The following is a 15,478-nucleotide window of genomic DNA, read 5'->3' on the forward strand; positions in this document are numbered from 1 at the left end:
AGGCTGCTGGAGGTTACAAATAGTAAAAGGGAGAGTTTTGAAAACCAAGATGAAGATTTTAACATTTTGGGCTTGCTGGACCAGGAGTCAATGTAGATCCGTGACCCAAGGCGACTGGATATGAGGTTAGGCTACAGGGCATCTGAGTTTGGGGGAGCTCAAATTTATGGCGTGTTTATAGTTTCCATAGAACTAGAGCTCAGGATAGGTGCAGTGAACTGGAAATTTGGAAGAATTTCATGATATGTGCTCACGTTTTTAGTATATCTAATCTCTCAGGTACCGGAGGTGTGAACAGATTTCTTATAGAATAACTGGTTTCAAGCGTGAGGGGCATTGTATTTGAATCACTATAGCCAGTGAATTTTAAGACTTACTCCTTTAACTTAAGACATGGCTCCGTGACCCATGACAGCCCCATTTCTCCATCACCCTTATGACTGTAATCAGAAGTACTCACTTGGATCCAGGAATTCAGAAATGAAAGCATATCCTGACGGTAGAGGGTTCTTATCAGGAAGCAACTGGATATCTGACACAATGTCCCCTTGAGGATTCTGCAAACAGGACACAGCAGCAGCATTAAATCATCATTGCCTCAAAGACCTGCACTGAAGGCATTTCAAAACACCACGAGTTACAGACAAGTCCATTACCCACAAAGACTAGCAGAGTTATTGTATCTGTCTTTCAGTTTCTCCCCTAAAGGTGCTAGCTTTGTGCCAGTCTTCCAGTAACTTAATCCCACAACCCCATCAATCACTATATCCACATCACCCCCTCCTCCCCCCACTCCGCCACAAAACCACCAAAACAACCACTTGGTGGCCATTCCTCATGCCTACCCAGCAGGACATCCAATTGCAGGTTGGTTGCAAGTGACCTCAAAGTTATTTGAAATCTGACAAGTGATACACTTCCCAGAAAGAATAAAAAAGGGAATCCAGGCAGAATTCCCTTCTCTATAGTCCGAGAATGCAGAGGCCGTTGTGGGACTGTATCCAAGGCCCAGCAAGAAATCAGTGAACTCAACCCTTGGGTCAAACCAGAACTCGATTAGTTGGTGTGCCTCAGTACCACAGTTGATGATTCTCTGTCCCTTCATATTCATTGTTGTTGCAACAAAGTGTCTCAACCTTTGTAATGCAGGGTATGCGGAATGGTGGGGCAGGGGAGGGGGAGAGAAAGAGCACAAGATAAAAGAGATTGGAGTAAGAAGGTGCCCAGTTATAAAGGTTCCTTGCATTTGAACTAATTTCAACCCTTCTGAAGTATAGCATCCCTTTGTTCCATACCAGGGACTGCTGACAGGTACCCAGCTCAGAGTGTTTATAAACCTACCTCTTTATTCAGCAGGGAGCTGACACACAGATAACAGCTGGATTTCTGGCCAAAGCCCTTTGCAAAGTTTGCGGAGGATCCGTCTGTAGTTGCATTGATCTAGAATATAAAGAATACAGGGTCAGATAATGGGGTGGGGAGGGGGGGAAGGAGGAGATGGGTGGTGCGATGAAGGGGCGAACATGTCTAATAGGTCTCATAATTTTTGGGCAAGTGATACAAAAGGAAATCACACAAAAGAAGTCCTTCTGAATATATCTGACATTTTACCTTACAGCTCACTATGTAATGGAGCCCATTAAATAGAATCAACAGCAGCAATTTCCTGATCAAAACAAGTGAATTTAAAGGACAAGAAACAAACTAGTTTACATGCAGCTCAAGTTTTATTGCTTTTTCTTCTTCACTACTAAACTTGTGTCTTTTATGTTTCTTGCATGTGATGGTATTAAGTGTATTTTGAAAATCCATATAAACCACATCCACTATCCTTTCCTCTTATTTCTTCAAATAATTCAACAGTTGATCAAAGACTACCTGCCTTTTAGAAATCTGTACTGCCCTGAATAGCTTCATTGTGCTGAATGGTCTTCAGCACAATGAAACAGTCTGCTTCGTAGAACTTTCCACAAAAAGCCTCATCAATTTGATTAGGAATAAATTCTCAACATGCCAAACCTAGTAATTTCACTCATCATTATAGACTCCAGGAGTTCACCAATGACTCACCTCCAAGACACAATTCAGGAGTGTGGTGGAATACCCTCCGCTTGCCTGGATGGCTATAGCTCATCAGAGTCCACGACAACATGGTCTGCTTGATCTGCAACCCATCTTCTAACTAAACAAACTTATTCCCTCCATCACCAGCCCACAGTGCATGCTGCCGATACAATTTATAGAAGTTACCAAAGCTTCTTGAAACAGCACCTCCCAAACTAGTGACCTCAGCCACCTCGAAGGACAAGGGCAGCACATGTATGGGCACATCACCAACTGCAACTTTCCCTCAAAGTTATACACCATCCTGATGTGGACATATAGTGCTGTTCCTTCATCATCGTTGAGTCAAAACCCTGGAATTCCCTACCTAACAACTTTGCCACATACACAACAATCCAAGCAAATGGTCCACCAGTATTTTCCAAGGGTAACCAGGTATGGGCGTAAATGCTTTTTGTCATTATAATTTCCTGAATTATCCTGCCCTCTTTTTCCTTTCCCTCTCTATAGAATTTTGCAAGAATGCTGCTCCAGACACTGGAAGAACTCCCTCAATCTGTTTTTGAAAAGTGCTACAGAATTCACAGAAAGGTTTCACCAAGCGCCCTCCATATGAGCAATTGGTTCTGATTTTAATACCCGACTAAATCATTAGAATAAGCAGACAGAGCCTCAAGTTTAACATCTCATCCAGAGATAGCTCCTCCGACAATGCAACACTCCCTCAGCATTGCACTGAACCATCATTCTAGATTAAAATGCTCAAGACCCAAAATGTTGATTCAAGAGCAGAGAACAGCAATAAATGGATATTTTCCCCAGTTTGTAGACCAACATATTCATTAGTACCTCCTCCTGCTTAAGGTACCATGCCCTTAGAAGATGTTGGCGACCACTAGCTTCCATTGGATTGGTCCATGATAATGCTTGGCAAAGTACCAGTGATGCACCATTGCCTTCTGCAGTATGGCTGACCAGGAAACTCTCCCGATCTTACCACCTGCCATCAGGCACACAGGAAGGATTTACAGGCTCATAATCAACCTGTTTGGCCGCATTATGAACACACCTTCCATGGTCATCAGGTCCTGGATTGGGACTTGAACCTGCAGCTTGTTGCCCAGAGGTAGGGATGCTACCCACTGCACCACAAGATATCCCTTTCGTTAGTACAGTGATGACCCCAAATTTGAATTCCAGCCCCACATTAGGATTTAATTTACAAAGGTTCAGAGAGCATTTCTGATTTACTCCCTCCAAAAAAAATAGCAAGCAAAAAGGAGTACCTCAGAATTACTGTAATCTAACCAAACACGTAGACATACCAGCTGATATTCCTTTGGACATGTGCTCTGGTTTGAGGCCCATCCTACTCCGGTTAGAGGATAGCAGTTCGGATCACTGATCTCAGGTGCAGCCATCTGGAACAAGGCACAAGATATATCCTATAGGCCAGCCACTGCATCAATTCAGTTCTCTCGCTAAAATCAAAAGAAAACACAGAATTAAAGAGGAGATTGGGGGGGGGGGGGGGGGGGGGTAGAGGGAGAGCTATAACCTTGCTGGAATTTTTGGTCATGGACTGTTGTAGAAGCAGAGTCCAAAAGTTCTTTTCAAAAGGGTTGCCAGCGGTTAAATAATAACTTACCACATCAGAACATCAAAACTCTTTACTATATCGCTCCTGTTGCGTGGGAAAACGTGGCAGACAGTTTGCACTGAGAAAAGTCCCTTAAATAAAATATCAGGTTCAATGACCAGATAGTCATTTTTTTCTTTGATGAGACCGGTGAGAGAAAGCATGGGGAGCTAGCAGGAGGACAAAATGAGACAAGATGGTTTATGTGCAGAAAAATCTGGCCCATTAACCTATTTCTGTGAACTTTTAAAATTAATTTATGGGATGTGGGCATCGCAGGCTAGGCCAGCGTTTAATGTCCATCCCTAATTTCCCCTTGAGGAGGTGGTGGTGAGCTGCCTTCTTGAACCGCTGCAGTGTAGGTACACCCACAGTGCTGTTAGGGAGGGAGTTCCAGGATTTTGACCCAGTGACAGTGAAGGAACGGTGATATATTTCCAAGTCAGGATGGCGAGTGGCTTGGAGGGGAACTTCCAGGTGGTGGTGTTCCCATCTATCTGCTGTCCTTGTCCTTCTGGATGCTAGAGGTCATGAGTTTGGAAGGTGCTGCCTAAGAAGCCTTGGTGAGTTGCTGCAGTGCATCCTGTAGATGGTAAACACTGCTCCCACTGTTTGTCAATGGGGGAGGGATTGAATGTTCCTTTGTTGCTGTTGGGTCAATAGCTTGAAATTCCCAGCCCTACAGCATCATAAATACTGTGTTTTAACGCAACAGTCCAACACCACCTTTTCAGGGCAACTAAGAATGGTTGATAAAAGAAGTCTTGCCAGCAATGGCCATGTCCTGAGAACAAATTTAAAAAATAAACTCTCCTGCAATCCCACAGGGAATATTAATTAACAGTTAAAAGGTGCCTGCATTTCTAATGAGAGTTTACAACTGTAAGAGAAGTTAAGCAAACACGAGTAGAAAACTGGGCTGTAGCCTAGCAACAGGGGTCGAGAAAGGCAGGTCCTTCCCACAGACACACACAAAAGAAACTAGAAACAGCAGTTTTTGAGTTCAGTTTTGAAGACAGCTGCCAAGCAGAAACAGCCCAGAAGGGGCAGGTAGCCAGTCCCAAGCTAAAGTTAGTTAAAAAGTAGCTGCCAGAGTGGGACTGGAACAAAAGGGGACAGATAGCAAGTCCCAAGCGAAGAAGAAAGTCCCCAAGAATCCAGGGGAGTGGAACAGGAGAAAGCCCCAAGCAGACCTTCTAGTCAAAGGAAGGACAGGAACCTGTAAAAGGTCCTGTTAAGTTAAGTTAAGAGTGAGGAGCAGAGAAAGGCTCCAAGCTTCAAACTTGAAGAAATAAAGGCTTGGGAAAAGGCAGAAGACCCAAAGAGACAACTGAAGGTCTGTAGCTCTTTGCTATGGGCACGTGAAACAGTAGTGCACGGTTGACAGTTGAGTCAGTGAGTGTGTGTGTTTGGTAGAAAGGTTGAATGCACGTGCTGAACCAGGGGAGAGGAACGTCGGAAAGAGTTCAAAACCCTGGAAGTGAACCCTTGCGAAAGGTGTTGAGAGAAAGCGTTGGTTTGGGAGACGATTCCAAGACGAGTTCTTGGAAAGTGAAGAGCGGAAACCTATGTGAAAGATGGAGTTCAGTGTGACTGGTTGGCTCGCGGTGTAACAAGTGACTGTGGGGGATGGAGTTGAGAGGTTCATAGTATCTGTCTAGAGTGGCATCGGTCACTTGGTTTCAGAGTGTGGTGTGTCTGACCACAAATTGCCAATTGGTTTATGTGGACTGTACTTACTGTGAACATTAGAGTATTAGATAGCTTTTATAGCTTCTGTATATATCTGTAAAGGTATAGTTGTGGGCAAAGGAGTATTGTAATATAGTTCAAATAAAAACAGAAAATGCTGGAAAAACTCAACAGGTCTGACAGCATCTGTGGAGAGAGAAACCGTTAACGTTTCAAGTCTGTATGAGCCTTCTTCAGAACTAATATAGTTCATCTTTTCTTGTTTAATAAAATGGTTTATGCTTTTGTTCAAAGTTCATTTGTTGACTCTGGTGACTTTATTCAGTAGCCCCTTCTCCACCTTTCTAAACAAACAAATAAAAGTTAGGGTCCATCAAGCTGGGTTCCACCCTGGGATCAGGTCCAGTGGTAACCTCAGTTGGGGATCATGACACTATACACAGCCTGCATATTAATAGCAATGCTGTGTCTATGTGCTCATTCAACATTGCAAGTCCATTCACTAATGTGCCACTCAAGGAAACTGTAGACATTTGCACTGCATCACTTTACAATGGTGATCTAGACCCACAGCCAATACATAGAGTTGCCATGGATTCTCCTCCAGGCCCAGCGCTTACTAATATGTTTGTCTGTTTCCACAAGAAAAGTATTTTTGATGAATCGACCCCTAACCTCCTACCTGTTGCATATTTTTGATACATTTGCTATATTTGAATCTGCAGCCTTTCCTTACACACCTTAATACACTTCATCCCACGCTCAGATTCACCTTTGAAATGGATGTGCTAGTTGAGAAATCTGTCAATGGGTTCTCTACTACCATCTACTGCAAGCCTACCTTTGCTGGTCAATATACGCGTTGGGATTCCTACAGTTCAACGCACTAGAAGATCGGCCTTATTAACAATCTCTTAAATGAGGCCCCAAGCCATTTGCAAATAGGGAAAATCATAGTTATCCTGCGGGATAATGGCTACCCCAATCAGATCATTGCTCGCTGTGTATCACGTTTACCCACAAATTGGGCCTAAGTCTGCTACTTTCGGACCTGAAAAGTGCCCAGTCTGCCTCAACTTACCTAAGAAGGGTAAAGTATCTCAAAAATTTGAGCCACAGGTAAAGCCATCCTGTTTTATGCTGCTACTATTCAGTAGTAACACGAGTGGTATTTTCCACCAACAGGATGTTACTGTCAAGCTAAAAAGACGCTCTGCCTACCTGCGGTATATGAATTTCAGTGCCAGTGCGAAGCCAGGTACATAGGCTATATGTCCCAATGACTGGCAGATCATATCAAACAGTACATCCTTCGATTGTTCACAATAGACAGAGTACTGACTATATTCAAACAGCACAAACTTGCAAAATTCAGGACATAATGTCTAACTTTAGATATGACTCCGCTAATGTTAGATATGACTCCGCAATTGGACAGCACTTCCTGAACAATCCAGAGTTTGCTAAGAATTACACTGACAACCAATTTAAGATCAGTCAGCAATGTAGCTCACTTAGGCTTGCTAGAATCTACATATATTCATACGCAGGGCCCTGTCCTTTGCAAGCAGAAACAGCACGTCCAGGCATTGTGACTTTAATTAAACAAAAGCTTGAGGAACAATAGCTCTGTGGTGCATTCTCCATGGCAACACCACAACCAGCCAGAGCTGACTGGCCAACCAATCAGCACCCCTTTCTCATGCAGTTTAAATTGCTGCTTTCTTTGAAATTTGGCATTCTTGCATCTGTCCTGATTAGTGCAAGACAAAAAGCTTCTACAGCATGTTTCTCTTTTCATAGGAGCATATAGGATCATAGGAGCTGTAGTTGGCCATTCGGCCCATTGAGCCTGCTCTGCCATTCAACTAGATCATGGCTGATCGTTTACCTCAATGCCACTTTCACGTGCTATCCCCATATCTCTTGATGTCATTAGTATCCAGAAATCCATCAATTTCTGTCTGCAACATGCTCAATGGTAGAGGGCAGTGGATGCTCAGAGGTAGAGAATTCCAAAGATTCACCACCATCTGAGTGAAGAAATCCCTCATCTCAGTCTCAAATGGCCTCCCCCTTACTCTAAGACTGTGTCCTCTGGTTCTAGGTTTTCAGCAATACTGAAGTTCAAGTACCACATGAATATTCAAGTAACTATTTGCGACAAATTGTGCCAAGGCATTGCATAGGAGCACTATAAAACAAATTTGATACTGGGCCATATAGAGATATTATGACAGGTGACCAAAAGCTTGGTTAAAGACGTAGGCTCTAAGGAGTGTCTTAAAGGAGGAAAGGAAGAGGTAGAGAGGTATAGGGAGAGAATTCCAGAGATTAGGGATTTGACAGCTGAAGGTACAGCCACCAATGGTGAAGTAATTAAAATCAGGGATACTCAAGAAACCAGAATTAGAGCAGCAGAGATATTTGAATGTTGTGGGGCTGGAGGAGGTTATAGAGGTAGGGAGGGGTGAGGTCACAAATGGATTTGAAATCAAGGATAAGAATTTTAAAAGGAAGGCTTGCTTAACTGAGAATCAGTACAGGTCAATGAGCACAGGGGTGATGGATGGACAGAACTTTGCGCAAGTGAAGACACAGGCAGCAGAGTTTTAGAAGACCTCAAGTTTATGGAGGGTAGAATGTTGGAGGCAGGCCAGGCGTGCACTGTAATGGTCAAGTCTCGTGCTAATAATGAGGGTTTCAGCCATTAGGTCGTAGTCATGGTTCAGTTTTGTGGTCTGAAGGTCAACTCGTGTCACATTTGACACCAAAGTTGCAAACAGTGTGGTTCAGCTTCAGACAGCTGCCAAGGAGAGGGATGGAGTTGAATGGGGTTTGTAGCAAGGACTCAAAACAATGACTTGGGTCTTCCCAATATTTGGCTGGAGGAAATATCTGTTCGTCCAGTACTGGACGTTGGATAAGCAGTCTGCCAATTTAGAGACAGTGGAAGGGTCGAGAGCAATAGAGCTATTTCAATACTGTGGCAGGGCAGAAACTCAATTGGAGGAATTCAAACATGGAGTTCCAGAAAAGGCCCACATGAACATGTTGTTACCTTCCAAGTCCAAGAACTTCAGAGAGGAAAGGGTGGTTTAAAATGGAGGTAGTAATTTTCAAGGAGGAAGGGGCCAAGTGTTTTTATTTTGACAGGGATGATGATATAGAATCGTAGAATTATAGAGCACATATAGACTATTTGGCCCATCATGCCTGTGCTAGCTCTTTGGTAGAGCTAACAGATTTGAGGTAGGGGACAGTATTTAAGGAGGGAACTGTTAACAATATCAGTTTACTCAGGATATAGGAAGGGAAGTCGGGTGGTCAGCAGTTTAATGGGGATATTAGGGAACAGGAGGTGGGTCTCACAGACAAGGTGAGTTTCAAGAGGGCACAAGGGGAGATATGGGAGAAAAATGATAGATCAGGACTCGGGCAGGGGGAAGCTTTAGAAGAAGTTTGGCCTGGTAGGCTAGAGAAGGGACATGGCAGAGGCAGCTGATCAGATGGTCTGAAGTTGATTTGGAGAAAAGTTCTAGAGGAAGAAGTGGAATGAGAAACATTACAGCTGCATTGTGCTGAAATCCTGCTCACAACGTGCACCCTTTTTACTAAAGAGATGACACCACCTCAATGTCTTTAGGGAAATGCATTTCTGGGAATAATGACTTCAGTGTGGCTGGCCTCTGCATCACATGTTGCAACAACAACAAACATCTGGTGAACATTAGACCATCAAGAAAGATCTTTCTTTGAGTCGTCAAGATTCTTTGAGAATTTTAAAACCACGAATCAACAGTGAAGTCATTCCTCCCAGAACATACTGCCTCTCAGTAATCACAAATCAACAAAAGGGGTAGAGATTGCAGCAACTGAAATAAACTTCTCTCTCTCACACAAACCAGGTCATTGTTGAGACAGAATTTAAGGCAAATACACACCGTCAATGATACCTTCCATTACTTCAAAGAAAAAGAGGTGTACTCTACTGAAAGAGACAGAGGAAGGGGAAAGTGGGAGAGGGGTTATTCTGACTGGTAGAATTTAGTATGTGGTGTTCCTCAAGAACGTGCACTAGAGCCTCAGCTCTTCATTGTATATACTGACAATCTAAATAAAGGAATACAGAGTTGCATATCCAATTCTGCAGATAACACTAAGTTAATAGGCACAGGAGATTGTGTGTTCTTGTATGACCAAAGGCACAGAGACAGGGAAGCGAGTGGCAAAACTATAGCAGTTGGAGATCAGCTTGTGGAAGTCTGAGGTCATCTACCTTGGGTCTGAGAAAGACAAATCGGAATAATTTGCAATGGCTTCTCTTCCTGCTTCCGCACTGTTACTTCTGGTGTCCTCCAAGGATCAATTCTTGGCCCCCCACTATTTCTCATTGACATGCTGCCCCCTCTGCGACATTATCTGAAGGCACAGCATTAGTTTTCCCAAGCGCGCTGATGACACCCAGCTCTACCTCACCACCACCCCTCTTGACTCCTCCACCATTACCAAATTATCAGCTTGCTTCTCTGACCTCCAGTACTGGGTGAGCAGAGATTTCCTCCAATTAAATATTGGGAAGACCGAAGCCATTGTCTTTGGACCCCACCCCAAACTCCATTTCCTAGTTACTGACTCCATACCTCTCCCTGGCAACAGCCTGAGACTAAGCCAGTCTGTTCGCAATGTTGCTGCCACATTTGATCCCGGGATCAGATTCCAATCTCTTTAACTGCACCATCGATAAGATCTCTGTATTTCCACCTCCGTAACATCACATGGCTTCGCCTCTGCTGCTGAAACCCTCATTCATACCTTTGTTACCTCTAGGTTCAACTATTCCAATGCACTCCTGGCTGGCCTCCCACATTCTACCCTCCATAAACTTGAGGTCATTCAAAACTCTGTTGCCCGTGTCTTAACTCGCAACAAGTCCCATTCCCCCATCACCCGCTGTACTCCCACTACACTGCCTCCCAGTCAAGCAATGTCTTGATTTTAAAGTCATCATCCTTGTTTTCAAATCTCACCATGGCCTCTCCCCTCCCCTTCTCAGTAATCTCCTCCAACTCCACAGCCCTCCGAGTTATCTGCGCTCCTCTAATTCTGGCCTCTTGTGCATCCTCAATTTTAATAGCTCTGGCATTGGTGGCTGGGCCTTCAGTTACTTAGACCCCAAGCTCTAACCATCTTTACCTCTCCATCTCGCCTTCAGGACACTCCTTAAAATGTACCTCTTTGACCAAGCTTTTGGTCATTTAAGGGCACAAGAATTAGAAGGTATAGGCCATTCAGCCCCTCAGAATGCTCCACCATTCGATAAAATTATGGCTAATCTGGTTGTGGCCTCAACTCCACTTACCTTTCTGTTCTCCATAATCCTCGACTCCTTTGATTATCAAAAATCTAACTCAGCCTTGAATATATTCAAAGACCTAGCCTCTACTGCTCTCCAGGGAAGAGGCTTCCACTGATTGATGACCCTCTGAGAAAGAAAAAATCTTCTCTCAGTCTTAAATGGCAGATCACCAATTTTTAAATGGTCTCCCCTAGTTCTGGATTCCCCCACAGGGGAAACAGCCTCTCATCATCCATCCATTAGTTCCTCTGGCCTAATATCTGTTTATGGAGTTCGGTGTCATATTTTGTCTTATAATGCTCCAGCGAAGAAACTTGGGATGGTTCAGTATGTTAAAAGTGCCATATAAATATACGTTGTTGTTGCAATTTCTTAATGGTAAGAGACTAGGAAGCTGTGAAGGAGCAAAGTGATTTAGATATCCAAGCCCACAAATCACCAAAATCTAGCAAACAGGTACAAAAAGTAACAGAAAGGTGATCTCAAAGGACATCGGAATGCTGAACTAAGGAAGCGATTCTTCAGTTGTACAGGTCCTTGATCAGGTCCCATCTGGAGTACAAAGCTTAGTTTTGGGTACCAAACCAGAAAAGCGATACTTTGCCCCTGGGGGAGGTACAGTGCAGATTCACCAGAATGACATCAGGTCTTAAACTTGAGCACTAGCAAACCTTCTAAGAGTTAGTAAAGGAATCCATTTTGTATAAAAAATAATTTATTTAAATCAATTTCATTTTTATCTTAGCCTCTGTGGTTGTAAACCTAAGTCTAGAATTTTGCAAATGACTAATTGTGCAAATATGGTAGAGAGGCCATGAGCATCCTGCTTCTAGATTAAGGTCACTCATGGTTTACAATTCTAGATTAAGTTATCTGTAACAATAATACAATCCATGCCTGGCTAACCCTAAACACTAGTATTAATCTTGAGACTATGGAACAGGGAAAGATACATATTTACAATACCAGCAATTGCTGGATAATGAATGGTGAAAACTGGTGCAAATTTCATCAGATCACGTGAATAAAGTAGTTAGAAAGATATCAAGATTGAGAGAAGGATAAGCGTTGACAGTTGCTCTTTGCTGACAGTAATACGTTTACCCTCCATGGCAAAGCATTCTTTATATTCTCAGTGTTGGCCACACGCGCATGTTAAAGTTTAGCTTTTCATATGCAGCAAGTGATTGAATCCATTTCTAAAAACTCATTCTTAACATACAAAGAATATATTGCAAAATTTACATTTGTGTCATTTTATGAGGACACATTGCTGAAATTAACTTGCACTCCCTTAGGTTTAGAGGGGTGAGGAGTGACCTAATCAAGGGGTATATTGATACAATCTCCTTTGATGGGGGGGTGGGGTTCCAGAACAAGGAGGCACAACCTTAAAACTAGAATTAGGCCATTTAATCCTGAAATCAGGAAGCACTTTTTTCACACAAAGTGGCAGTCTGGAACTCCCTTCCCTGCTACCTGTAGATGCTGGAGGCCAATTGAAACCTACAAGACTGTGATTGATAGATTGCTAAAGGCAAAATGTTGCAGATGCTGGAAACCTTAAACAGAAACAAAAAATGCTGGAAAAGCTCAGCAAGTCTGACGGCATCCGTGGAGAGAAAGACAGAGTTAATGTTTTGTGTCCGTGTGACTCTTCTTCAGGGAGGAGTCTTCTTCAGGACTCTTCCTGAAGTAGAGTCACACAGATTTGAAACGGTAACTCTGTCTTTCTCTACACAGATTGATAGATTGCTGTTGGGTGTGGGTATCGAGGGATATGGATCAAAGGCGGATAAATGCAGTTGAGCCAGAGGACAGGCCAGACCCAAGGGGGTGAATAGTCTACTTCTGTGACATCTTTCCAAATAGCCCAAAGAGACGTGCACAATGAAGCAGCATCAACTCCACGTGCATCACATCAGGAGAACAAACTTTTTCCAAGTTCTGCTGAGCCAATTTTACTGCAACTTTTAAACTGCAACTGCGCCATTTTGACACAATCTCTATGGATAGCAATGCTGCTAATTAAACTATTACATACAGTAAAAATATCTGTTTAAAATATCTTTGTGCATACCATCTACAAGATGTACTACAGCAACTCACCAAGGCTCCTTCAACAGCAACTCACCAAGGCTCCTTCAACAGCAACTCACCAAGGCTCCTTCAACAGCAACTCACCAAGGCTCCTTCAACAGCAACTCACCAAGGCTCCTTCAACAGCAACTCACCAAGGCTCCTTCAACAGCAACTCACCAAGGCTCCTTCAACAGCAACTCACCAAGGCTCCTTCAACAGCAACTCACCAAGGCTCCTTCAACAGCAACTCACCAAGGCTCCTTCAACAGCAACTCACCAAAACCACAACCTCTACCACCTAGAATGACAAGGGCAGCAGATACATGGGAACACCACCAACTGCTAACTCACTCACCATCCTGACTTGGAACTATATCGCCGTTCCTTCACTGTCGCTGGGTCAAAATCTTGAACTCCCTCCCTAACAGCACTGTGGGTTTACTTACATCATATGGACTGCAGCGGTTCAAGGCATGGCTCACCATCACCTTCTCAAGGGCAATTAGGGATGAGCACTAAATGCTGGCCTTGCCAGCGTCGCTCACACCCCATAAAAGAATTTAAAAATAATTTTGTCCTAGCAATATCAATACAAATGATAAAATCATGCTGAAATAAGACAGAACTGCATTTCTATGGAGTCTTTCAAGGCTACAGAATGAGCTAAAGTGCTTTACAGCCAATTAAGTATTTTTGAAGCGTGGTTACTTTTGTAATGTGGGAAACATGATAGCCAATTTCCACATAACAAGCTTCGACAAACAGCAAGATGATAATGACCAGATCATCTGTTTTTTTGTGATGTTGATTGAGGGGTAAATATTAGACAGGAAACTAGGGAAAACTCCTGTTCTTCAAAATAGTACCACAGCACCTTTTACATCCCGCTGAGATAACAGACAGGACCATAACAGGCAGGTCCTCGGTTTCAAGTCTCATCAGCACCCGTCACCCCTCCCTCAGTACTGTGCTGGAGTTTCACCTTTGATGTTTGTGCTCAGGTCCTGGAGTGGGACTTGAACTCAGAACCTTCTGAGTCAGGTGAAAATATACCCACTGAGTTACAGATGACATCTTCACCCGTGAAATGAGTAACACCTCTCAATATGCAAGTGAAAACATCAGGCCCATCATTGCTAACTGGGACACTCTGCACCTACAGCACAGGAGACAACATACATATAAATTTGTTTTAAAAAGCCTGGGGCAAGGGAAATTGGACCACTTCCCCATTATTCTTTGAAAGATTCAAATTATTTGGCTTTATTCAAAATAAAGTCTGGTGCAACATTTTATTACTAAAATATCATGAGGCACCACTGATTTAAACTTCATCGTGTAAGACATGAACAAACCACAAGAACCACAAACATCTTCCTCTGGTGCTTCCAAGGATGAGACTGCAGTCAGCAATGATAAAGCAAATCCGAGACACTTTAATTTGCACTTTACAGTAAGAAAGAGCATTTAAGCGCAGAGGGTTAAACAAAACTTGTATGTGCCAGAGTTTTGAAGTTCAAAAATAGGAAATCTATGGGTCATAGGCCACCATTTCAAGTGGGCCTTTCATTAGAATAGATCTCAGCAAGGACTTATCAGTGGACAGAAAGTCTCTTGTCTAGAGGTTCTAGTCTTCAGCTCTGAGCCTTGGCAACCTTGATTTCAAAACCAAGGCAACTTTATCTGCCCTTCCATATTTCCTGTTTGAATTTCATGGAATTGGAAGTTTGGAAAGGGTTATCTTTAGTGCTGGAAAGATCCTACATCAAAACACTTAGGTAGATTAACAACAGCAAGCCACGCAACTTAATGAGAGTACTGATATATAAAATTTTAGTTCCAACCTTAACATGCTACGGATGTGCTGATGGAACCCAGTGAGACATCCTTGCTTTACATAGCTGAACAAGGAGAGTTAAGCTAAATGACTGCACTTTCGTAAGGAGACAGCTAATTGTTTTACTCTGAAAAACAAAAACTCTATGCAACCGAAAATGTCTTGAGCATTCTGCAAATAAAATGGAAGTTCAAATAACAAAAGGGAAGTCACCTGAATCCTGTCATTAAATGACAAACAATGCAGCTACGCCCACCTAATCTCTCGCATTACACATGCTTTGTCATTCATCTGTAACATGCAGTGAAATAAATGCCAGTGCCATTGGTCTTTCAATCATGAGTCCCTGCACCACTTATGGCCAAAATTGATAAAACGATGAGAATTATGAAATGAGACAAACAGAACTGGTGATTTTGCAGGTGTACAATGTACACAGCAGCTGCAGCAGGCTGTAGTTTCCAAGGCAATGAAGCATCTTACAGTTGAGGCAATGTCAACCAGCCTTCTGAGCTCAATCCATTGGTTTATTAGTCATCACGGCCTCGCAATGAGTTACTGGCTTGATGTAGACTTTGCTCATCACATGACAAAACTCCCAGTGTAATAAAACCAGACAGCAGTGGCATTACCGTCTGCAATGAAGTCATTGGTTTGGAACAGTTGCAGGCTTCACACACACCCACTGTACTGTGGAAAAAGACAACTCTCAGATTCAACTGGGAGGTGCACTGCCCAGCCATATGTCTAGAAAGGTTCCAGGATCAATATCAAATCTGTGTTAAATTAGCCCAAAACAATTGGG

At 43.0% G+C, this 15,478-nt stretch overlaps 1 protein-coding gene across 1 annotated transcript in view; it reads right to left on the reverse strand.

Moving 5' to 3' along the window:
* Positions 1-15,478, reverse strand: part of mvb12a (multivesicular body subunit 12A) — a 38,375-nt gene that overhangs the window by 17,579 nt on the left and 5,318 nt on the right. Inside the window, exons 2-4 of the mRNA XM_078531154.1 lie at positions 3,390-3,545; positions 1,342-1,440; positions 461-557 (exon numbers count right to left, since the gene is read on the reverse strand). Of these exons, the coding sequence (XP_078387280.1) occupies positions 461-557; positions 1,342-1,440; positions 3,390-3,485 (292 nt within the window). The 5' untranslated portion in view covers positions 3,486-3,545. The remainder of the gene's footprint in view (positions 1-460; positions 558-1,341; positions 1,441-3,389; positions 3,546-15,478) is intronic.

The sequence above is a fragment of the Cetorhinus maximus genome, chromosome 28 (genome assembly GCF_964194155.1).
Source record: "Cetorhinus maximus chromosome 28, sCetMax3.hap1.1, whole genome shotgun sequence".
NCBI lineage: Eukaryota > Metazoa > Chordata > Chondrichthyes > Lamniformes > Cetorhinidae > Cetorhinus > Cetorhinus maximus.